This window comes from Aspergillus brasiliensis (assembly GCF_001889945.1).
Source record: "Aspergillus brasiliensis CBS 101740 unplaced genomic scaffold ASPBRscaffold_5, whole genome shotgun sequence".
Classification (NCBI taxonomy): domain Eukaryota; kingdom Fungi; phylum Ascomycota; class Eurotiomycetes; order Eurotiales; family Aspergillaceae; genus Aspergillus; species Aspergillus brasiliensis.
In genome coordinates this window covers 23860-47051 of record NW_027137446.1, presented here as the reverse complement: position 1 = coordinate 47051, position 23192 = coordinate 23860, and the positions used below count along the sequence as shown (strand labels likewise).

The 23192-nt window shown below is 49.8% G+C and overlaps 12 protein-coding genes and 1 non-coding gene across 13 annotated transcripts; 6 read left to right on the top strand and 7 right to left on the bottom strand.

Annotated features, from left to right (window-relative positions):
- Nucleotides 1-529: 529 nt before the first annotated feature.
- On the top strand, nt 530-981 carry ASPBRDRAFT_109870 (uncharacterized protein; the record flags this gene model as incomplete). The annotated part of the gene is made up of 2 exons (XM_067616587.1): nt 530-675; nt 852-981. Coding segments are annotated over 2 exons (276 nt in total), but the record flags the coding sequence as incomplete, so codon positions are not given.
- A 493-nt stretch (nt 982-1474) lies between these two features.
- ASPBRDRAFT_54157 (putative salicylate hydroxylase) lies at nt 1475-3780 on the bottom strand (the record flags this gene model as incomplete). Its single annotated transcript, XM_067627183.1, has 5 exons — nt 1475-2409; nt 2460-3294; nt 3347-3421; nt 3477-3602; nt 3664-3780. The coding sequence occupies 5 exons, from the start codon at nt 3778-3780 to the stop codon at nt 1475-1477; spliced, it is 2088 nt and encodes a 695-aa protein (XP_067479532.1).
- Nucleotides 3781-4205: 425 nt separating this feature from the next.
- On the top strand, nt 4206-6110 carry ASPBRDRAFT_123088 (CocE/NonD family hydrolase; the record flags this gene model as incomplete). The annotated part of the gene is made up of 3 exons (XM_067617572.1): nt 4206-5000; nt 5052-5944; nt 5996-6110. The coding sequence occupies 3 exons, from the start codon at nt 4206-4208 to the stop codon at nt 6108-6110; spliced, it is 1803 nt and encodes a 600-aa protein (XP_067479531.1).
- A 215-nt stretch (nt 6111-6325) lies between these two features.
- Nucleotides 6326-7119, top strand: ASPBRDRAFT_41957 (cupin domain-containing protein). The gene has a single exon (XM_067624700.1). It carries the CDS (start codon nt 6391-6393, stop codon nt 6934-6936), a length of 546 nt encoding a protein of 181 aa, XP_067479530.1. The 5' UTR covers nt 6326-6390; the 3' UTR covers nt 6937-7119.
- Nucleotides 7120-7357: 238 nt separating this feature from the next.
- On the bottom strand, nt 7358-7779 carry ASPBRDRAFT_29276 (uncharacterized protein; the record flags this gene model as incomplete). Its single annotated transcript, XM_067622638.1, has 2 exons — nt 7358-7438; nt 7489-7779. 2 exons carry the CDS (start codon nt 7777-7779, stop codon nt 7358-7360), a joined length of 372 nt encoding a protein of 123 aa, XP_067479529.1.
- Nucleotides 7780-8013: 234 nt separating this feature from the next.
- On the top strand, nt 8014-10120 carry ASPBRDRAFT_41955 (uncharacterized protein). Its single transcript, XM_067624699.1, has 5 exons — nt 8014-8588; nt 8637-9148; nt 9201-9293; nt 9355-9470; nt 9524-10120. The coding sequence occupies exons 1-5, from the start codon at nt 8187-8189 to the stop codon at nt 9853-9855; spliced, it is 1455 nt and encodes a 484-aa protein (XP_067479528.1). The 5' UTR covers nt 8014-8186; the 3' UTR covers nt 9856-10120.
- Nucleotides 10035-11667, bottom strand: ASPBRDRAFT_41954 (DODA-type extradiol aromatic ring-opening family dioxygenase). Its single transcript, XM_067624698.1, has 3 exons — nt 11328-11667; nt 11119-11249; nt 10035-10983 (listed from the first exon to the last, which is right to left on the bottom strand). Exons 1-3 carry the CDS (start codon nt 11356-11358, stop codon nt 10249-10251), a joined length of 897 nt encoding a protein of 298 aa, XP_067479527.1. The 5' UTR covers nt 11359-11667; the 3' UTR covers nt 10035-10248.
- Nucleotides 11668-11964: 297 nt separating this feature from the next.
- On the top strand, nt 11965-15254 carry ASPBRDRAFT_41952 (putative C6 and C2H2 transcription factor RegA-like). The gene is made up of 8 exons (XM_067624697.1): nt 11965-12273; nt 12326-12380; nt 12441-12673; nt 12726-12929; nt 12982-13754; nt 13803-13937; nt 13986-14110; nt 14156-15254. Exons 1-8 carry the CDS (start codon nt 12132-12134, stop codon nt 15171-15173), a joined length of 2685 nt encoding a protein of 894 aa, XP_067479526.1. The 5' UTR covers nt 11965-12131; the 3' UTR covers nt 15174-15254.
- A 711-nt stretch (nt 15255-15965) lies between these two features.
- ASPBRDRAFT_t130 lies at nt 15966-16037 on the bottom strand. Its single transcript has one exon. It is a non-coding gene; the product is annotated as a tRNA-Glu (tRNA).
- A 189-nt stretch (nt 16038-16226) lies between these two features.
- ASPBRDRAFT_672166 (uncharacterized protein) lies at nt 16227-17487 on the bottom strand (the record flags this gene model as incomplete). Its single annotated transcript, XM_067628857.1, has 4 exons — nt 16227-16743; nt 16803-17127; nt 17219-17388; nt 17446-17487. The coding sequence occupies 4 exons, from the start codon at nt 17485-17487 to the stop codon at nt 16492-16494; spliced, it is 789 nt and encodes a 262-aa protein (XP_067479525.1). The 3' UTR covers nt 16227-16491.
- A 789-nt stretch (nt 17488-18276) lies between these two features.
- Nucleotides 18277-19408, bottom strand: ASPBRDRAFT_206259 (NAD(P)-dependent alcohol dehydrogenase; the record flags this gene model as incomplete). The annotated part of the gene is made up of 2 exons (XM_067621768.1): nt 18277-19074; nt 19191-19408. The coding sequence occupies 2 exons, from the start codon at nt 19406-19408 to the stop codon at nt 18294-18296; spliced, it is 999 nt and encodes a 332-aa protein (XP_067479524.1). The 3' UTR covers nt 18277-18293.
- A 538-nt stretch (nt 19409-19946) lies between these two features.
- Nucleotides 19947-20525, top strand: ASPBRDRAFT_123621 (ester cyclase; the record flags this gene model as incomplete). Its single annotated transcript, XM_067617619.1, has 2 exons — nt 19947-20129; nt 20208-20525. The coding sequence occupies 2 exons, from the start codon at nt 19947-19949 to the stop codon at nt 20523-20525; spliced, it is 501 nt and encodes a 166-aa protein (XP_067479523.1).
- A 464-nt stretch (nt 20526-20989) lies between these two features.
- ASPBRDRAFT_206257 (class I SAM-dependent methyltransferase) lies at nt 20990-22951 on the bottom strand. Its single transcript, XM_067621767.1, has 6 exons — nt 22356-22951; nt 22187-22291; nt 22049-22089; nt 21541-21981; nt 21459-21489; nt 20990-21411 (listed from the first exon to the last, which is right to left on the bottom strand). Exons 1-6 carry the CDS (start codon nt 22617-22619, stop codon nt 21205-21207), a joined length of 1089 nt encoding a protein of 362 aa, XP_067479522.1. The 5' UTR covers nt 22620-22951; the 3' UTR covers nt 20990-21204.
- Between the last annotated feature and the right edge of the window lie 241 nt (nt 22952-23192).

The following is a 23192-nucleotide window of genomic DNA, read 5'->3' as shown; positions in this document are numbered from 1 at the left end:
GAAGGACGTTATTCTCCAGGCAAATATTAGACCGTCATGAGTTGAGCCCCTTGAGCATGTTGTCAGCTCAACCTCCAGACAAGGTGACAGTGAAGCTTTGTTCATTTATGCTACCATATTCGAGAATATGTATCTCTCTTCATCCCTATTTCATCGCCTAAGGCTGAAGTTGTTGCTATTTCCGGTGAGATTTACTGCCGTATACAGCCATCAATACCGTCCAGCCCAGATACCCATTAAAGGTAACTGTGCATCATACTAGGGAAACTGTGATGCTTGGTACTCTTGTCAATACATTGCTGAGTGCTTAATGCTCATACTCAGTCGCGTATGATTGATGCTAATTAGCTTCGATAACCCCGCCACCACCCCTCAATCAACTGTGTTGAAAGGGCCCAAAATGCCGAGTTTGGGACCTTGTTTTCATCTCTTATATTGCCCAGCAATCGTGTATACACCCCTGTCTCCAGGGAAAGCTGGTGATAAACCAGATATATCACCATGTCCAACTCATCCGACTCCATTTCCCCTGCACCTTGACCCCGAGGACCTGCCCAAGTTCTGGGCCGCTTTCGAGCTTACCTACAAGGCTGTCACAGCCGAGCCTGAGATTACTTTCTTTGAGCTATACCAGACGCCTGATTCTCCGGGGGCTATCTCTTGGGTAGACAATTAGTACGCATTATTCCCTTTTTGTTTTCTGGTTGTGCTTTAATACACGATTGAATGCTAGCCTACCATATACAGGTCCGCTTCAGAAGAATGGCTCATGCGGGTGAGTCAACTTCCCTTTGCATCTGGGTTACCAGAAGGCGAACTGGCTGGTGTTGAATTAGGTCCAATTGGTGAAGCTGTATTTATCGTGATTACTTCACTGCAACGGAGACATTGTTTATCACGCCTAGGGAGGCTAAGTTGTTAAACAGACTGGGGACTCCATTTACGATGTTTAAGAAGACGAATGGAGGTTTGGTGGATTAGCTTCGAGGCGATAATGCAACTCGGGGCTTCGTCACTGAGGGCAATACAAGAGCATATGCACTCAAACTCAATTTATATACGCTTATAGCTATCATGGGCTGAATCATAGAGCTGTGCATTGCACAATACACTATATAGGATGAAAAGAAAAGACAAAGATCGGAACAGATCCGGGTGGCAATCAGCGATCTAGACTAGACTTATTGTCTGAGCAACAGCTGTGTTAGTAAGGATCAGGCTACAAAACCAAGAAAAATGCAATATCTTTCCACCAGAACGACAGATGCACCCTATTTCAGACTTACAGTCAGAATACACGGTGTAACTACGTGACACAGAACTGGTATCACATGATTCATAAGCTAGGTCACATTCATCCGTCCGAACAGGAACATTGATCTACTCTCAAACTGCTATCAAGACATACATGTATAACAATGCTGACAATGATGACTCCGATCAGTTGTTCTGTGCTTCTAACGCAACCCGATGCTTACTCAATACGTCTCGCGCATGACACATCTGCCACTCCCTCGCCTTCAACTACCTTGGCCGAAACAATCTCATCGACAGGAATCTCAGCCAGCCGTGAAATGACATGATGTAGCGTTGGCAACTGTTGCCAGCTGAGCGCATCAATTTCGAAGCGGGCGTTTTTGGTCGTTCGGAGCCGAGTTACCCTCGAGGGGATATTCTTCTGCTCTTCCTCGTATGGCACAAGCACGGGGTACTCGGCTTCAGGCACTCCCTTGTTTGCGCGTCCAACTTGCGGCATGTAGCGATAGACCAAATCACCCTTACCGACATACTGGTGAGGACTGTTACTGAGATCTTGGTCCTCCAGATCTTCTAGATGGAAGTGACCCCATACAGCACCTTCCCAGCTGGTCGTGATATGATAGGAATTGGACCGCTCGTGTGCCTCGATGGCGGTGTACAGCTTGGGCATGCCGAGCTCTTCGCGGCCACTCACGATGGGATCAGCCAGACTTTCGAAAAGAATCGGCAGGTAAATCCCTTTGACTACTTCGCCGTCTGTTTTCTTATACTGCACGCCCTCAATATAAAGGCCGATGTGACGATAGCCACCACCGCCGAGCCAGTCCATACCGTGAAGCTTCGTTTGCGAGAAGTTGGCATAGGCCACAGTGCTTGGGTCGGTGAAAGAATACCTCTCATTGGGAAGTAGGTTCTGCAGCAGCGTCCGACTGGTCTTGAATCGAATCGACGCCGTCTGGAACGTCGACTTGAGTGACTTCTGGACGCGGTTCCTGCCCCACCAGTCTTGTCTGGGACCAGGCATGGGACCGAAGACGATGGGCTGTCGCCAATATTTGGCGGGGAGTTTGTTCCAGATGTGCTTCCGCAGAATCTGAGTGGAGTGGTCGAACTCGTCATGGCCGTAAATATAGTCTGTCATTGCTTCCACTGCGGAATGTTAGCTATGTACTGGGTAAATCCAAGTGCGGATAACTGACTTGTCTCAACAGATTGCGGGTGGGAAGACTCTCGTGTCATCTGCTGCACAGTGCTGGCTCGAGTGTGACGAGCCTTCTCATACAGCTTCAACCGTTCGGGCACCTCCTCGCGGGTCACATCACGGGACAGCATGACAGCCAAGGAGACACCATCCTCAATAGCCATCGCCCCACCAGATGCACGATATGGCAAGAATGGATGGGCCGCATCTCCGATAATTGCAAGTCGGTCATCAGCCCAGGTGGGAAGAGTTTCCATATCCAACAAAGGCCACACCCTCAAGGTGTAAGGGTCAGCTTTGGTCAGCATCTTGAGGACCTGAGGGCTGAACTCCTTGTAGACCTCGAGGAGAGCCTCTTTACTGACTTCTTGGTTCCAGTCAGAGGAGGTGTTAATGGTGCTCATCGTGTCGGGGTGGATGCAAACAAAGTTGAGCAGCTCGTTGTTGGCACAAGGGTAGATAACCACACGCTTTTCAGAAGAATCCCACATGTCCACTGAGCCCTTCACCTCAGCAAGTGAGCGAGTCTCGGGATCTTCCAGGGCATCTTGACGCTTCAAAAGGAAGCGGAATGCGTTCTTGCCAGAGCTGAAAGGTTTGATGTCCTTTGCGAACGGCAATTTTGATCTTGCGAAGGAGTGGACACCATCTGCTCCAATAACGACATCACCCTTGAAAGTACCCCCATTTTCAAGAGTCACCGTGGCATTCACTGGATCGATATCCACAATCTTGCTCGAAGTGTGCAACTGAGCGGGTATACCAGGGCCAGGGGCCTGGGAGGCGACTTTGAGGGCTTCGTGCAGATGGGCGCGATGAACCAGTGTCCATTTCTATTGTGTGTTATGACGGTGGACTGCTAAACAGGCAGGGCTGTTTACTTACATGTCTCCATTTCCCTGCGTGCGCTGTGTTGTCTACGACAGCCAGAGTCTCTCCAGTGGGAGTGAACATGCGTAACTGGCAAGGTCAGAAGGTGATGCTTCGATTAATGTGGTAGCATGGCAGCGGGTACCTGCTCGGCTTCTACAGCCCCAAACTTCGTGCCGTCGATCCCCAATCTAAGCAACGCAGAATTTGCATTGGGCGTAAGGTGAATGGCTGCCCCGATTTCATTTGCAAACCTAGAGCGTTCGAATAACTGTTCAAGCCTCAGTCTATGCACACTCTGAGAGTTTGCATGCGAGATGCGCTTAACTAACCTCGACACGATGGCCTTGTTGCCGGAGAGCAATGGCAGCAGCCAGACCGCCAATACCAGCGCCAGCAATAAGAATGTGAAGCCCTCCTTGGGCTGTGCGTGGGTCGATGCTCCCCATTGTTGCGGATAAGTCAGGGTATCTCCGTCGGCCAGTGCAGATTAGGGAACGCCTTGGTTATTTTGCCAGATAAAGGTGGATTGACACCATGACATACTACACAAATATATCTTCTGAAACACCCCCGTTACTCTTTTACCCCCACAACCTGGCCAGGAAGCGTCATGCGTGCCCACCGATAATGCCGGACGGATTTTGGGGTCTGGGGTCGTGATCTCAATCCTCGGCTCAACCACTTCGGCTCCACGTTCGGGGCGGATGCAAGGGAACCGTCGAAATGGCGCAAAACACCGTGAGGGGTAGATCATGACTAGCTATTTATTACACCGATTTTATTGAGTTCATTTTGTTATACGCACTGCTTCTGCTTACTCGCGATTATTCGACTGCTTCTTTTCTAGTGAGGTGCAGTTTGTATCGCCATCATGCCGAATCCCATTCGCGAAGACATCACCACCCGGGATGATACATCCTTCTCCTACATCTTCGAGCAAAATGTCACCATTGCTCTGAAAGACAAGTCGGGTCTGGTCCGATGCAACGTCTACCGACCCAAGGAGCTGGAAAAGGCCCCAGTGCTAGTCACCTACGGTCCCTACGGCAAAGACATTCCGTACTCGGACTTCCATCCGAAGTCATACAGCGAAGTCAACCCAGAGCACCGCTCTGAGCATTCAGCCTGGGAAACTCCCGACCCAGCCTTCTGGACTAAGCATGGCTATGCTGTTGTCCGGGCGGATGAGCGAGGAACTGGCCAGTCGCGTGGAAAGCTGGACACCATGTCCCGTGAAACAAGCGAGGCCTTCTTTGATGTGGTTGAATGGGCTGCCGAACAGCCATGGTCCACCGGGAAAGTAGGACTGCTGGGAATTAGTTACTATGCTGGAAGTCAGTGGAGAGTCAGTGCGCGACAACCCAAGGGCTTGTCTTGTATCATTCCGTGGGAGGGCATGTCCGACTACTACCGTGATCGCTGTCGCCACGGAGGCATCCTTTCGAACTCTTTCATCAAGTTCTGGTGGGACCGCCAGGTGGTCTCTAATCAGTATGGTCTGCCTGGTCGTGCTGCACGCAACTGGGGTCCTGATACCATCGAAGGGGATCTTTCCGAGGAGGAGTTGAAAGCGAATCGTCAGGACCAGACGATCGACAATGTCAACAACCGATTCCGCGATGATTTGTACTATGCTAGTAAAGAATACACCATGTCCGACATTCAGGTATGCCAATCAATCCCACAACTCTCTACTATCAAAGCTGATGCAGGATAGGTGCCTCTTCTGTCGGTGGCCAACTGGGGTGGCATCCTGCTGCACTTGCGCGGTAACGTGGAAGGCTGGACTCAGGCAGGCAGCGAGTTGAAGTATCTGCGCTTCATCACCGGTCGCCACGATCTGCCTTTCTACTATTCGGAAGAAGTGGAAGTCCAGCGCAGCTTCTTAGACGCCTTCCTCAAGGGCGAGGATCGCGCTGGATGGTCCACCGGAACAGCCCCCAAGGTTGATCTGGTACTCCGCAAAGGAGACGTCGGCTTCAACAACGCTGAAGCTGAGAAGCAATTCCCTCGTCGCACCGAAAATGAATGGCCTATCGCCCGCACTCAATACACACGGTACTATTTGACCTCCAAGCAAGAACTGGTCACCACAGCGCCGCAGGAGCGCCCGGTCAAGATCACTTACCCTGCTCTTGGTAATTTGGAGAACCCACAACTGGTGCAGTTTACCACACCACCATTTGAGAGCGAAACAGAAATCACCGGACACATTGTGGCGCATCTGAATGTGTCGATGAGCCCCCAGCCAGGCTCTCCCACCCCGCAAGACATCGACCTTTTCGTCACGCTGCGATACATCTCTCCTGAGGGCAAGGAGGTGTTCTATACCGGCACGGCTGGAGACCCCGTACCTCTCTGCAAGGGCTGGCAGCGTGTCAGTCTGCGCAAGACAGACCCTGAGCACCCTCGTCACCGTCCCTGGCTTCCCCATCGCAATTATTACTCCACCGACGTGCTCCCGGTCATCCCGGGCGAGGTCTACCCGGTCGACGTGGAGGTGTGGCCGACCAACGTAGTTGTTGAGAAGGGAGGAAAGATTATCCTGGAGGTCTCATCTGGCGACACACAAGGAAGTGGAGTATTCCAGCATAATTCCCCTGTGGATCGGTAAGTGTTCATCCCGAAATGACTACCACTACTTTGCTGACAGAGACACAGATCTCCGGAGCGATTCCACGGACTTAACCACATCAACTTCGGCCACGGAGATAACTATGTCACATTGCCGATTATTCCCCCGCGGGGCTGGCTGGAGGAACTCCGCAGGAAGTAGGTCATACCTTGGAAATAGTTAGCAGTTAGCTAGATTAGCAATCAGATTAGTTAGTATGTTCTGTAGCCGAATAACCGGTTGAACCACCTTAGTTTCAAACTCCATCGGGATGTGGACCCGAAGCATCATCCATACAACTTAGTATAGACACTCCAACTATTATATAGTACCATAAACAGCATCCCAAGTACTCACCAACATCAAACATCAAACGAGAAACCTCATCTCCATTCTACTACCACATCTAAACTCCAATTACTTCAAAACACAATTCACCAAAATGGCCCCTCCCAAAAACATCCGTCCCCTCAACCGGTTCATCACCACCCACGACCCAGCCACCCAAAAAGCCATCTTCTCCAACCAACTTTCCGAAGAAATGCCCATCCAACAAATCCAAGACTCCGCCGACGCCCAATTCTCCCTCGCCTACACCACCGACACCACGCCGGCCAACCTCGCCGACGATGCCGACATCCCCGCCTACGCCTCCTACCTGACCAACCCGCCGGGCATCACTATCTCCACGGGCTCCGTGTGTCGCATTGTGGATATGCCTCCGCATGCACTGAGTCCGATGCATCGCACAGTGTCGGTGGATTATGGGGTTGTCCTCGAGGGCGAGGTGGAGCTGGTCCTTGATTCTGGGGAGACGAGGGTGCTCAAGAGGGGGGATGTGGCGGTGCAGAGGGGCACGAATCATGCTTGGAGGAATGTTACTCCTGGGGAGGGTCAGTGGGCGAGGATGTTGTATGTGCTGTTGCCGGCGAAGGGGGTCGATTTGGGGGAGGATTTGGGCGGGATTGGTGTTAGGGCTAGTACTTAGGTTTTTTTTTCTATTTTGTCTAAGATAGGTTGGGTGAGGTGGGACGTATTTACTAAGGCTTTGTGGTTGGGTGAGTGCTGCTACTGGTAGCTGTTCTTGTGGTTGTTGTATAGATGCTGGGGGTGTAGGGAGAGGATTGATGGGGATGTACATGGCTTAGTATTATACAAATGCATGCGAGATTGACATTTTAGATCTACTACATGGCAATTGACTTAGTAGAGTGCTTGTATAACTGGCTCTTTAGAATGGATCTCTGTGGTTCTATCATTCCTACTGTTCATGCAGTACTGTGGCTACGAGAAATAGTAAGGATACTTTGTCAAACACTGAAAAGCAGCCTTGTATCCTTCAGCTATTTACTACATCTAGTTTATGTTATAACATATTATATGTTGAAAGTAATCATATCACTAACTAATCACCACTCTCCTCCAATATCATAGTAAAAGATCTTGTCGTTGATCCTCCCACCAGTAAAGCGCCAGAGACGCGAAACAGACTATCATATATCAGAATGAGGCGATTAAAATAGAAGAAAAGAATGCTCACCGCATTTAGCCACACCCCGTGCAACATGGACTGAATGAACACATACTCCGCGGCATTCATCCCAGCTGTTCGCTCTTCATAGCTCAAATTCCGGTTCACGGGTCGATATGGAGGGATCCGTCGATAGTGTGAAGGCCAGTCCACAGGCTGAGATACCGTCGGGGTGGAGTCACGAGCAGCCTGGGGTTGAGGCTGGGTCTCTGAGCCGGTGTGGTGGATCTCGTAGTCGGAGAGGATGGAGAGCGTACTGGCTTCAACAGCCGCAGTAGTTGTTGTGGTTGTGGACGACATTATGGAAAGAATATCTTGATATGATGTTGAGATGAGCGCTTCGCAGACAGACAAACAGCAAGTTACTTAGAGCAGATGATGTTCGGTGGATAATGCACGAACAACTGGCCTGCATAACAAAAAGGGATGTGTTCATCATCCCATCCCTTGATTCCTCCACATCCCGAACGCCCAGGCTCACCCCATTGCTCCAACTTCCCCATTTTTTTCCCCGCACAACTTTTCCAGTGTCCGCATGATCGGATCACTAGCTGGGGCCATATTGCCGAGGAATAGTGTGTGTCCACATTGCGTGTCTGACGGAGGTGACGTGGTTTGTCGGTTTGACCCCTGCTACTATATCCCATCTAGATTCCATACCTTGGTGTGACCAGAGTGCCACCAAGTCCGCTTCGTATCAACACAGAATGGTCGCAACACAACCTTTTCAGCGCATTGTCGCTGCAGAGATAGACGGTCGCTGTCAGACTATCAGATATCGCCAGAATCAATTCCATCGCCTGCAGTCCGGTCTGGTACAGAATATCGAGCAGATCAACGATGCGATCGCTGCCGATTCGGGAAACACGCCGGAGGAAGTTCGCGCCGAGATCTGCCTTGCCTTCAAGGAGATTCGCACACACTATGCTTCGCTAGACTTGAAAAAAGACCTGGAGCAGGAGTATCGCGTTGCCAATGGCAAAGATAATCACGATGGGAAGCGCGGAGTCGGGATTGTCTATATCGTGCCTTCGTCGCATACTTTGTTTTTCTCTGTTGTTGCGGCGCTGAGTGCTGCCATTGCGGCTGGGAACTGTGTGATTCTGGAGGTGAGTTCAGCAGCGTCAGATACTTTGTCTCAAAGCTAACGTGTACAGTTGACAAAAACCACCATGGCCTTACCGGGTGTGCTGAAGAAGATCCTTCCCCTGACCCTAGACGCAGATACATTCGCCATCAGCGAGGAAAGACCAGACACCGCATTCCTGAACAGAACGCGCATAATCGCACAAAGCGACCCTATTTCTCCTTCCAACAATAGCCTCTCTTCCCCTAGTTCAGCCAGAACTGTCGCTATCGTCGACCGCACAGCCAACGTCTCCGCCGCGGCGGAGGCACTGGTGTCCGCGCGATTCGCTTTTGGTGGTCGCTCAACCTACTCGCCTGACGTTGTGCTCGTGCAGGAGTTCGCCATGAAGGAATTCGTCGAAGCGATTATTCAGCAATCGTCAAAGTATCTTGCTGGTCAGAATGGAGACGCTCGTCAGGCGGCTGTGAACCCGCGACGAACGAGCTCGGGTGCTTCGTTCCTCGATGCGGCGTTCAAGGATGCCAGCGCACGGGTGATAGTATCTGGATCCGAATGGGGAGTAGTTGAGGTGCATGACCGGTAAGATTCCTTATTCTTTCCATGGAAGTAGCATGCATACTGACTGCAGTAGGAAATCCCCTCTTCTGCAAAAGAAGGTATCCGAGAAGGTGCTTGTCCTGCACCCGGTGACTAGTCTGGACGACGCTATTGATTTTAGCACATCGTATGCCATAAACCACTGCCCCCAGTTCCTTCGACATCGAACCTCGCTAACAAATGTCTAGTATGGGAACCCTAGCTGCAACATACGCCTTCTCCACCCCGGCAGCAGCCAAATACCTGACTCAGTTCATCGACTCCTACACATCCTGGATTAACCACGTCCCCATCGACATGCTCAGTAAGCTTCCCCCCTCTAACCCTCTAAAGACGTCTCTAACAGAAAGAAAACAGTCGGCCCCGCATACCCCATCAACCAACCGCCCTCGCGCGAAACCCGCTACTCAACACCGTCCCTCCAGGTTCCCCGACCTCAATTCGTAACGGAAACCAGCAACACCGCTCTGGTTCGCGAAATAGTCACAAAGTACGCATCCAAGTCCCACGACGCATTGCGCGAGGCATTGGTGCCGCTGCCCGCGATCGGACAACATAATGGCTTCGCAGTCGGGTTTTTTGAACAGGGAATTATCACTGGTGGGCTTATCACGCTGTTTACATTTGTGGCGTCTATTTCGACGATGGGGATTTATGGGTATGCGGCTGTGAGGAAGTGGAGGGCTTAATGGGATGAATATAGTTGTTTGATTGGCGTATAAATGGTATGAATGTAAGCTTTTTGTGATGTTGGGGTATATTCTGTATTAGTGAAGCATTATAATTTGGTATTGCCTTTATATGGGGTCTAGTAGTGGTCGCACTGGCTAGAAAGTTCCAGTGTTTGTGGACTGCAATATCTTGAGCAATGAGGTGGTCAGATTGATTATCTTATTGTATCTTGCATGAGCATGTTGATGAACAGTCACCCTTTCAAATATTATGAAATCTGAAGATAAGGTATTTTGATATAGATAGAGATGTTTGTTTAGTTAGTCGAGAATTCTTTTACTGCTTTGTATATCTAAAGCTTCTCACAGCTCATCATAAATACCACTGCTATACTATAATATAGCTAAGCATTAAGCAGCCACAAGCTCTTGTTCTGGCCACTGCCCGAACGTAAACTGCAAGTTAGCCATATTACACAACTCCCACGTCTCGGCGCCCAAGACCCCGTGACAGCCTTCATCCTCCGCATCCCCCGCCGCGCCCGCCACAAAAGCCGCCGGCACGAAATGGTCATCTGTCCCATGCGCATCACGAAACTGTGGATGCTTCATGAGCCTAGTCACCGCGCGCTGCAGCTGCAACCCCGAGGTCTTCGTCATCACATCTTCGAGCGATTGTTTGAACTCCAGTGCCCACTCCTCCGGCGGAATCTCCTGGGCGAGGGAATCACGGTATTTGATCATGGATTTCCATCGATTGCGATAGAGGTTATGTACGGAGCCTCCGGTTCCAATGAGAAGGTAGTTCTCTTTTCGAAGTTGGCGCAGTGTCTGGCCTATTTTCAGATGGTAGTGCGGATCGTAGCGTGCGTTACTGGATACCACTGTTGTCGGTGGGGGATTGCCCTCTGGGAACATCTTTTGGATGATGGTGTATACGTCTACTATCCAGTTATACTGCGGGTTGCCGGAGACGTTGAACCCCGAGGCCTGGAGGAGGTCGATGCATCGTTGTGCGGTGGCCAAGTCGGGTGTCATTTGGTAGGTCGTGTAGTCGGTGCTGGGGACGATGCCCACGGGGCAAATCCGGGGAGCGGGGTTTGTGGCCACTTCGATGGCGTCTCCGAGTGTTGCCCAGTGGGAGCTCTGGTTCGGTCATTTTGATGTTAGTTAGTTAACTGACAGACTAACTAACTAGTATCGGTCGGTGCCATCCCCATTGTGGGCATAGTGTAGAGTGTCGGGTGGATCCCGGGATATATGAGCGGCATAGATACGTACCAGGAACACGATGCCTTTCACATTGTGTGCTCGCGCCTCGTCTCCACATTTACGCCAGTACTTGGAGCATTCGGTTGTTTCGCATATCATCAGCGGAGAGCCATGGGAGAACAAGTGGACCGGGGGGAGGTCTAGATGGCTAGCGGCGTGAGTGGATCTGCTCTATGTAATCGCTGGGCGCTAGTTACATGGGGCCGGTGCAGACATACTCGCTTTGTGTTGTCCGATCTCGGTTTTCATTGTCCTTGTGGGGGTGAAAGTATTTCCAACAATGGACAGAGGAGTAGTTTGGATCTGGATTAGTCTGACCCTGTTGGTAACTAGAGAGGATGGATGATCTTGGATGGGAGGCCAGGAAGGGGCCTCGGATCATCGGCTGACTTCCTCCACATCCCGAACACCTCCGCAAGGGTCCAAAAGCAATAACTAGTCACTTGATAAGCTACCTCACTGGTCATCGCGAGGATCCATCCCTTTTCGTTGCCATTCTGGCTGACCGGAAAGACGCGTGCTTGTAAAACTTTTCTGCCTATAGATGGTCGATCGCCGGTAGTATTCGGGTCGCATTATTGCGCATCCTGAGTACTCCATGAGCACTGAGTATGATGGTTTGTTGCTCCCGCTCCGAATCCTTGAAGCCCTGCAGCTCCTTTGCCGCTTAGTCATGGCGCCATCGCAGTGCTGGATCCAACTTTATGGCACAGTCGGTGCCGCAGACTGGCCAGCCCCATTCTCGCCGCTCAGCAGAATACGTAGACACTCTTCAGAATCTGGTTAGTTTCTCAGAATAGGTGGTTCGAATAGTAACTATCTGTGGTTGATGAATGAATATTCCAATCATGGACCCGTTCCCCGCATTTTCCCATTCCCGAGCTTAACCTTTCGTGACCATATTCCCCACACTGTCCGTCATCCCAGCTCAACTTCAGTTCTGCCGCAAACTATTTCCTCTTCTTCACACCTCATCGTTCCGTTCATTTCATCTTTGAATTCACCAATGTATCGCCTCCATCATGCTCGATAAGTCCTCTCCTTCACTCGCTGAGCAATCCCCATCACGGCCACTTCCCAAAGCACGCGATGGTTATTTTCAATGCGGGTTCTGTAAGAAACACTACAATCGGGCAGATCATCTAATTCGACATGTCCGATCGCGTATGTCACTCGCTGGATGCCACCAAGAACTCCTTCTAATCTCCATACGCAGATACGCGCGAGAAACCATACGTTTGTCATGTGTGTAACAAAGGCTTCGCGAGGCCGTACGTCCGCCCTTATCCGGCTTTGCCATCCTCTCTCTGGTTCTGACCGCACCGCATCAGGGACTTGATGAAGCGACACGCTGCAGGTCATGACCATCCGCGAGATGGCAAGCGCAAGCGCGCCCCGTTGTATGCGAAGAGCGGTCGGGTCTCCCAGGCCTGCAAAGCATGCGCCACATCAAAGCTCAAATGCGACGAGGAGAAACCCTGTCGACGCTGTCGGGATAAAAAGCTTATTTGCGATTGGCACGACGCCGGATTCGATGAGCTGACCCCAGGTTCTCCCATGCAAGGTTGGTTCATCTGCGACTAGCTCTGTGTCCGATAATTGATCGATAGTAACAGGATATGACGATCCAGATGGCCAGAGCCAGTACCCCGAACCACCTCAACCGCAGGCCACATTCTCGCCATCAGTACCCCCCATGGGCGACTATCCAGCTACGATCGATAACCCTGCGTTTACGACCCCTGACTTTACTGTCAACAACTATTTGCCTGATCCGCCCGATCCCGCTCCCGAGAATCATCCGTCTACCAGTTACGATGGTAAGTCTCACCTATACCGTATCTAAAGCGTGACATGTGCTAAGGGACCAAGCAATATCACCCGCTTTAGATCATGAAAGTGGTATCTTCAGTGTCGATGGAACCTTCTTCCCCGAGTTCATTCCTGATTCCCTCATACCATCCTTGTCCCGCCCGAACGAATTGGATCCTCTAAATACCATCAACCCTACACCAGACTACCGCCATAACCTTCTCAGCTCCAACATGCAATTCGATTTCGATCTGACTGATGTCGACTTTGGCCTGATCGACTACTTCAACTCACAGGGACTATCCCACCTTGCTCCACAGCCCCCGGATGCACCCAATGATCGGTCCGACGTGGACAATAAGATTGCGCTTGGGGCTGAGGCCTACAAACGATCATCGCTATCGGCGTGGAAGCCCGCACAGCATGACCATGTCTTTGCTGACCAAGATGATCTATCAGTCCCAGTGGTTATGGACAGCCCAGGGTCGAGTATAAGGGGAGAGCGTCAAATCCTGCCTGAGAGACTCACCCCGGGTAGTCGTGATCTCATATTCGGGATGGTCTTGCAGACGAGCGAGAAGACCATGGTCCCGCGTATAATTAAATCATTCCCGAGCACTGAACTGTTGGATGGTCTCATACAGGACTACTTCGCGTACCAAAGCCATCAGCTTGATTCGTTCATTCATGTCCCCACCTTCTACCCCAATGAACAGAGCTCCAACATGCTAACAGCTTTGGCTGCCTCTGGTGCGGTCCGCTCGGCCATACCAACCATCCGTAAACTGGGCTACGCTTTGATGGAAGTCGCACGGCTACAAATGTCGACTACGGTATATTGCCTTCTGTGTGCTCATCGTATAGATGCTAATTCTGGGCAGTACGAGTCGGACAATCGCATTACGCGCCACCTTCGGCCTTCGCAAACATTCGCAGTAGTTATTGACATTGGTTTATGGAGTGGCAATGGTCGGAGGACAGAGATAGCGGAAAGCTTCCAACAACCATTGGTGACGGTCAGTTCACGTCTGCACTCGAAAGGGTTATCGCTTACGATAGGTCAGATGCTTCGACGGGCGTTACGTTTTCGCCGGACTATCTACACGACTATTGTTCCCAGCCCTGAGGACGACGCGGAAGAGCTGGAGAAGAAATGGCACGCTTGGATCGAGCAGGAATCTTTCAGAAGGTGACTCCACCCTTTTCGTGTCTTGGACTTGACTCACATAATCAGACTCGTCCATCATTTATTTCTACATGACGCCCAGTGTGCGATGATGTTGAACGTCAGTCCACTCATTTCGTACGCTGAACTGGAGCTTCCGCTCCCATCCATCCGCGCGCTATGGGACGCCAAGTCGGCAGCAGCATGGAGGGATACCTATCTAGCCCTTGGAGTACTTTCGACCGAGCGACAGCCGTCCCTAGTCGATGCCATGCGCGACATGTCCCGGTTGCAAGGAGTCGTCGATCTGCAGCTAGCCGGCTGCATCCTCCTCCACGGCTTTTCGGCCATGGTGAATGAGTACCACCGGTTTAGCTTTATTTCCAAGGGCAATCCCAAGCATTGGAATGCCTTGGTGACCAACTCGCGACACCAGGAACTCTCACAAGCTTTGCAACACTTTCGCATGATTTGCTTCGAATGGCCCAACTTTCCCATCCCCGAAGTCATTCTGATATACGAGATGATCTCAATGCTCCTATACATGTCCCTGGAGGATCTCCAGCTGTTTGCTGGAAAGGAAGATAAGAACGAAGCGCGCCGAGTCTACCACAGTGCCCTCGATTGGATCAGCAGCATCGACTCGCGGCGTGCCGTATGGCATGCTGGCCAAGTCATTCGGGCCGCCAAAGCCATTCCAGCGGGATCACTAACCGGCTTCCTCGCAGTGGGAGTGTACTATGCCAGCTTGGCCTTTTGGTCCTATAGTGTGGTATTGAAAGCAAAGAACAATAAAATGGCTACCGAGAGCCGTCCGTTAGGCCCATCTTCCACCATCCGCGGCCCAACGGTCTACCTAGATGGAGACGAAACGACCGATGTGCAGAAATTCATCTCTCTTGGATGTGGGAGTCCGGCATTGCAAGGCCGACAAGGGCCGGCATTCGTCTCCGACCCGGGACAAACGATGGATCTGACTCAGGAGCTTCTGCGGGCAGATGCTTCCCAGGATGCGCTTCCCCCGTTAGTTCAGGGGTTGTGTCAGTTGATGAACGGTCTTGGTAATGCTGCTAGATCTAGCACTTGAGTACTAGCATGTATACGTATAATTTATGATGAATATGATGTACGATTGAGTGGCAGTCGGTCCTAATACTCGTAATCGTCTGCGCGGTCGGATACTTTAACAGTAGATGACAGTTGATATACCCTGGCATATACATAGTATTTTCTACTCTACCCGGTGGGTAGTCTAATAGAGCCCACTTTATTCAAACTAGAAGTAACCCAATACTAACCTACTAAACACTAACCTCAACCTCCCAGTGACGTTACCGCAACACCGTTTCTGATACATATTGAGCCCGGACTGAGTGCGATCCCAAGTAAAACGAAGAGGAGGTTGCGATTGCCACTTAGTCATTAATAACAGTACTTTTCTCTTCTAACTGATTTTTCTTTGCTGTTGAAGTCATTGGTAGTTGCGACTGGCAGACATTATGCTCATAGTAGTATATATACCAGAATATATTCACTACTAGTTAGTACCAAAGAAGTTCATACATTCAAAGTGCTACAAATTAAGAGAGAACCAAGTGACACCACACTTTAACCTTGGCACTTTTTGTTTAATTCAGCAGCGGAAAGTCTGACAGTATAAGATATATATAATATAGGCCGCTATTGACGACTCACTCCCCCGAACACGGCACGTATAATCTGCACCGCTGTGAGGTGAAAAAATTGAACTGTGTCCGCCCGCATAAAACAATGCCAAACTAAAAGATACACACACAACGAAAAATATAAGAAAAAAAAAAAAGAAGTGCATGAATCGTGAAGCGGATGGAATAAAAAAGAAACAAACAGAGAATTCGAACTCCGATAGGGGGAATCGAACCCCCGGCTGCCGTGTGAGAGACGGCGATGTTAGCCACTACACCATATCGGATTACTGTGATTAAATCGCTATGGATTTAGTTATAATACTCTTCGTTAAGCCCCCCCCCATCCATTTGTCTCCTGTATCTCAGTAGCCCCCGAATTTCTCTAGTCAATTGTCCTCGTTTCCCTGCTCAGTGGGCAGGTGAGTCCATTTCTACTATTATTGATCGGGATTGCTACAAGCTTAGCTGAATAACACCCAAGTAACTATCTTCAAATTTTATTCTTGTATAATCTTGAGGTCTCTTAGCTTTCTGTTAGTTTCATTTGTTTCTTTTTTACCTCAAGTTCCGAACAAATAGCGTTTTATATGAGGGAGGCCTTTGTAGAAAGTCCGCCGAAAAGCGCTGGTACAACGAGGATAGGAATTAGACAATCACCATGGTTTATTAATTTCCACTTCGGTCATAGGAAGGTTTTTGTTTCACATTGCGTTCCTGGTCTTCTTCATACTGTATTGATCACTTCACAGCTCCGTTTTCGGGTATTGATATTGTGTCGACGATAGCTGAAGCAAGAGTTTCGGCTCGAACTCGTGCTGGAAAGGTTTCGAAGGGTCGGAAAGGAATATTTCTTTGGTAGATAATTGGACCATTGGTACTGGCAGGGACAGCCGTCAGCTTGTCAAGCATTTCGAGAAATTCGACCGTGATCTGTGCTTCGTAAAGGTGAACGAATTCGCGATCGTGTCTGCTGACCACAAGAAGACGTGGCTGAGATTATTAGTTAGCTTATGCTTGCGAATGTGAGGAATGTTATTTGAGTTCCATACCGAAAATGCTCTTGTGGATCGATCTGTCGAAAGGCGTCTTTGAAGCTGCGCAATAGAGAGCAAGACGCATATGAAATATGGATCTTCTGTCCATTCTTCTGGGGTGACTCGGGATAATTTCTTTGCGAAGATGCGTGCGCCGATTGCATTTTGACTATGAGTTGGAATCCCAGAAGGCGCGAGCTTTCTAGCACGCATGCCAGTGACATCTAGGTAATCAAGATAGCCAAGAAAGGGACCATCCTCTTTGATAGTGCCAGTCGGGGTACGGTGACAAAAGAGAGTAAAGTGCGGTTGGTGAATAGGTTGCCCAGCGAAACAGAATCTGGGACCTTTACTAAGTATTGTTAGCTATCAAAAGAAGATAGTTACCAAGAGATTAGGAGAAGAGACAAGGAAGTAAGTAGGTGACTCACCCACGCTGATTAAACACGCTCTCGTTATCTTGTAGGAAGCGAGAGAGGATATGGAATTTCACAGATGGAACGGCACTTCTGGACAGTACTCCCGTATCATTTGTCTCTTGATTCACAGCGGCAGAGGCTTGAATGGCAATGGACTGCCGAGGCGCTTGTGTTGGAACATGCTGGAATGAGCATCCGAACGCGTCCAGGTGGGATGCGGTTCAAAATAACGGGGTTACCAAAAGCTCGCGACGATGTTTCGTGGTTTCGGAGACAGACATAGTTTCGAATCCAGGCGACGGTGAGGTACTGTAGTTACTGTCGCGAGGTTGCAAGATGTCTGTATGTATGTTGCAATGCTGGTTTCATTGTACAGAAGGGGAGGTGGAGGGACGAAACCAAGTCTTGACTGCGTGAGAGAGGATGAGCTACCACCAGAGGCAAGCAACTGACTCTTGCGACGTAGTTGTCACATGAGACAGCGTGGGGCAACCCTACTAGAACTCCTCCCTATATCTCATTTTCCAATTCGACTTCATGGAGACATAAATCGACAGGTTCGGTGATGGAGAACATCAGATATAGCATGATCTTTTGTAGGGATTGATGAATAATACTGAACTGTTCCTTGTACCGATACTAGCGTGAATATAACTATTTCTTTCCTGTGAAAAAATTAAATCTACTGCATCCCATGCCAAGATATAGGCTCCATAATCCATATAAATTACAGAAATCCTAATTCCACCGCATATGCAGCGCCCCAAACCCAGTGGATTAGGGATATCAAATCAAACACAAACCCTTCTACGTATCATTACCGTCCCAGGGATAGTACTACCTCAAGGGGGCACTTCCGGGCCAAAACATGACAGATCCTCAATACAATGCGGATGCTATTACAGATCATGTCGCCATTCTGCTCGAAATCTCCTCTTGATGCGCGACTTCAAGCCTTTTCCCTTATTATCAATACAGAAACCTCTTTGACAAGAAAGAAAGTATCAGAATTAATCTGTCATACTTCAACAGCAACACCTGTATCGCCTGCATAACCTAGTGCTAATAACCTTCGCTATCCCATAATTCAGTCATCATGGACCAAAACCCCTCTGTATCTCATTCTTCCCTCCCGAAGAGTCTCCATCGCCTTCTCAATTCCACTTTGACTCAACGGGAAGGTCATCACAATAGGCCTGATGCGGTGACGGGCAGCAAATTGTAACATCTCGCGTTGGCTACCTCGAGCAGCGGGCAGACTGCCTTGGATCCGCAAAGCTTTCATGACCAGGGGCAGATAGGGGAACTTCATCTCATCCATATCGACTGTCAGAGCATAGATGGTTCCTCCCGGAGCCATGATCTGGAAAATAACTTCCCAATTTGGCTGCTTCGCTGATGTAACCAGGAGGTGATCCAGAGGCTCGATCTCGATCGCAGGAGCGGACTCCGTGAACGCATGGAACTCAGTGGCCCCGAGAGCCAACGCTTCGTCCCGTTTGGACTGCGTGCCCGACAACACCGCCACTTGACAGCCCCATTTTGCCGCGAACTGAATGGCGAGATGTCCTAGTCCACCTACCCCAATCACACCAACACGCTCGGTTGGTGCCACTTGGAACTTCTGCAAGGGTGAAAACACGGCACTTCCGGCACACATCAAGGGAGCTGCATCAGCATTGGATATTTCATCCGGGATTTTGTAGAGAAAGTCTTCCGGCCAGATCGCCGCCTGAGCAAAGGATCCTTGGTGGGTATTGGATTCGCCATGGATCTTTCGTTGATCACAGTATAGTTCCTCGCCACGCAGACAATACTTGCAGTGACGGCAACTACCATGGCTATAACCCCAGCCCACACGGTCTCCTCTAATTTTTTTCCACAAAGTATTAGTTAGTTAGGGGCCTAAATCAATACAGCGTAGGGGGAAAGATAAATCGAAAACATATAAATCAATAGTAGAATGTTCCAACGCAAGCCCTACATCTTGAGAGAGGTAACTTTGGCGCCGATTGCTTCGACAATCCCAGCTCCTTCGTGTCCGAGGACAATGTTGGCATGTCTGTAGTGCTCGTCGGTCCCACAAAGACCGGAATGAGTGATTCGGACGAGAATTTCATTCTCAGTAGGGTCAGGACATTGAGATCGATGTTCCACAATTTCCCCATTCTCCGAGCCCTTGAAAACAGTAATTTCCGGCATGTTAAGAATGAATTGATTCAATCTTGTCCTAAATTGGAGAAAAGCGATGAATCGGTAGGTAGGCGAAATAATTAATTTACCATTAGAACGTAGGCATTGGCGCAGTTATGTCCACAATGATATGATGCCCGGGGGTGATGTGATGTGTAAAAGATGAGCTGAATATTGTCCTCAAATTGACCAATCACACCAACGCTACGCCTGGGAAATTTCTCACGCCATCATAGTAGTAGTAGTATTAAACAATCATATTTGGACCTAGTATCCGGCGCTAAGCTAATTCTGATCGACTCTTAAAGCTTGCTCTCCGCCTGATTTGCCAATTCTAAATCAATGTTAAGAAACATATCGTCACCTGGTTCGGACTTGATTGGTTTGACAGCAAGCTTTGCCATCTACCATCCAAGGGTCCAGACATACTATCTATAAAAAAGACAACCCAGTAGCCATCCCAACCATGTATATTTCGGCATCACTTTCTCCCTTTCTTAGTATTCAGTTCAGTCGCAACAGTCTACACAAATATACAATCTGCAACATGTCTACCCTCCAGGAGAAGAACAAAGCCGTGGTGCAGAAATACTTCGAAGAGTACTGGGGCAAAGGCAACGTCGATGTGGTGGACGAGGTTTGCGCCGACAACTTCGTCATCGATTATCCTATGCATGGTCCGCGTCGTGGTAAAGAAGCGGCCAAGAAAATGCTACTTGAGTTTCGAGAGGTAAGAGAACCCGGGCGAATCCCTTCTAGAAGCAGACTTGAAAGATCAGGGCCTAATATTTTTTCATGGTTCAAACAGGCATTCCCGGGGATTTCCTTCCACGCCTACAAGTTCCCCCTGATTGCTGAGGGAGACTACGTGGTAGGCCGCTGGATTGGGGGAGGCAAGCACACCGGCCGGGAATTTGATGACCTTGCAGTCGGCAAGCTCGACAAGCCAAATACCGGAAAAGAGGTCTATTTCTCGGGTACAACGATTTTTACTTTGCAGGATGGAAAAATCGTGGACGAGATTGGCGAAGAGCAAGCTCTGACCGCTCTGCAGCAGCTAGGCTTAGTTGCTCCTCCTAATCCCGGCAAAGAGGTCAGGTATGATGCGGAGGGAAATCATATTTGAGAGAATGAGAGAGAGACCAGAGAACCTCTTGGGGTGAATAGGTCCTCACAAATGTCTTGCTACTAGTTTACCTTACTAGTCCGCTTTCTACCCGTCTCAATGGAATGTTTTCTCTTCCAGTTCGATCCTGTAACAAGTACGCATCGACTAGCCCTGCAACACTACCTCAGTATGATCTCGGTATAAGTGAGACGGGCTCAGGAGAGAGAATTAAGATAGTAGGATATGGTCTTTTTTTAAGAATGTCAAAGGCCCCTGCAGGGACTACGTTCCGCTAATGCAGTGAACATGTGGGGTAACTAAGACGTTTATTTGTAGGCTACTAATACTATGAGTAGTAACCATTAGGAGAAGCGGCATCGGGTTGTTAGTACTACTACTATCCCGATGCGATGATGTCATTAGTTTATAGCGTATTATGGTTGATATAATGTGTATTTATTTTACAGTGGAAGTTGTTCTTGGACTCGTACAAAATTTATATACTTGATTTATCTTCTGGGATATCATAATGCTAGTAGTCAACAGTAAAGAGTCACCCGGAATATGGGATCGAATTTCATGGTACATGTTTCAATTGAAATCTTGTATCTCATAATTCATCATAGTGTACATCAGTCATGGGGTATAAAGCGAAGTATACAAATACACAAGTCAGCGACACGAGTCAGTCGTCAGGCTATCGGAATACCGCACCATTCTCAGGCTTCCGAGCGTAGACAACAGTCACTGGTAGATAGGCATGGGCTTGATAGTCGCGAAGGGAGGCACGCATTTGAGCGAGGAACACCTGAGCTCGCTCGTATGACCATTCCAGCGTGGACGTCAAAAGACGAAGCATGAAGCCCTCTACTCCGCCGTGCAATCGAAGCTGATTCCAGCGACCCTAGACAATGTTAGATTAATTAGAGCCGGAAATTGTAGAGTACTCACGAGTTCATGTAGTTTAGGATCTGCACTCCATCTATGAAGTCGTCAGCCAAAAGAAACGAACAGATACCGGGGCAAGACCTACGCGTTCATTGGCCATTGAAACCTGTTTTCCACGACGCCCACGAAACCTGCATCCCTTAGACGTGCGGCGCTCTGTTCCCAGATTTTAAAGGTCTTGCCAAATTGCTCTCCGGCTCCAATGACGGTTTGTCCCCAGAGGCGATAGAAGTGATTTGGGGGCACGGACCCATCATCCGCGACCGGCTCGACCGAATGCTCTACCACCTCAATGTAGCCCCCAGGTTTGAGGCAACGCCAGCATTGCCGAAAGAACTCATCCCAATCCGGTATGCAGCCAAACAGTTCCCGCACGTGAATAAAGTCGAACTGATTTGCAGCGTAGGTCCACGGGAGCGTCACATCGTCAATCTCGAATATGCAGTTCGGAGGGACGAACGCGGGCTGTATGGGAGACAGGTCTACTCCGGTAACTTTGGCACTAGGATATTCATCTGCCATGTCTCTTGGGGCGCAAGTCAGTACCTCGCGCATGGCTTGATAAAAAATAGGAAGGAGGAGTGATCACGTACGTTGCCCATATTCCGGTTCCCGTGCCCACATCAAGGATTTCCTGCGATGCATTCTTAGACATTTGTTGTCCCGGGCTTCCCAACAGCCATGAGACTCCGAGAAAGCCAAAGAGATGCTTCCAACAACGCCAACCATACCTGTGGATTCGAAATAGGTGCCAGGTGTAGCTTCCCGTCGAGGGTCAGACAGTACATATGATGCGCCAGATCTTGCTGTTCATTGGCGATGTCATCGTTGGGGCCCTGTAGGTGAGATTGCAACCCGTTAGCCCACAGCTGGGGACAACTCTCGAGGCGAACAACCCACCCAGTAGGCTCCATCGCGATACGAGTGATAACGACGGCCATACTCGTATCGGTAGTCAGTGATGTAAGTGGACAAGGTGATGGTGTCATCGCCGATCAAGGAGTCCTCGCCGTACGCAGAGTCATCATCCTCGATGTTGTCCTCGCCATCGCTCATCCGGGTTGACATATCGACAGAAGAACAGAGAGGGTGTGGGGTATCCGGGTTGGTGCTCAGAGGAATCTCAGTGGTAAGGCTATGCTCCTCGCAGCGGGAAGAGGTCATGGCGGCGATCGCGAGCCGAGATCTGTGGACGGTTGCGGAGATCTCCTCCGTACGGGGCACACGAACAGTTGGGGCAGTGCAAAGGGTGTTCTTCCATGCACCAAGTGCAGAAGACCGGAAATAGGAGAAGCGGGGTTCAAATTCAAAGGAATAGTGTGGTGGTTGCGATGATGCGAAGCACGCTGCACAGAGAGGCAGAGGATTTCGACCGGAATGATCGAGAAGAAAGGGGGAAAGCCATCAAGTGCAGCTGAAGCGAGCGGAACCTGGGTTGAGCGGTCTGCAACGCCCCGAGCTGGAGATGAAGGTTTACTGTTGATTGCAGTGTGGAACGTGTTGAGGGTGAAGCTGTTTGAACGGACAGATGGTACCTGCCCAGTGCGGTTTAGTCCCGTGGATGATCGGCTCTCGGCCGTATCGGAGGGCCTCGGGATGCTCGGAGCCAGGGTCACCTGCGGGGGCGGTGTAACTAATCCTGCGCTGTTATTGGCGGCAGATACCGGTTTGAGTTTTGCTGCTTGCTCCTTTTCGGTCTCGTTTCTGGGATTTCTTTCCGATCGGATGCGGTAAACT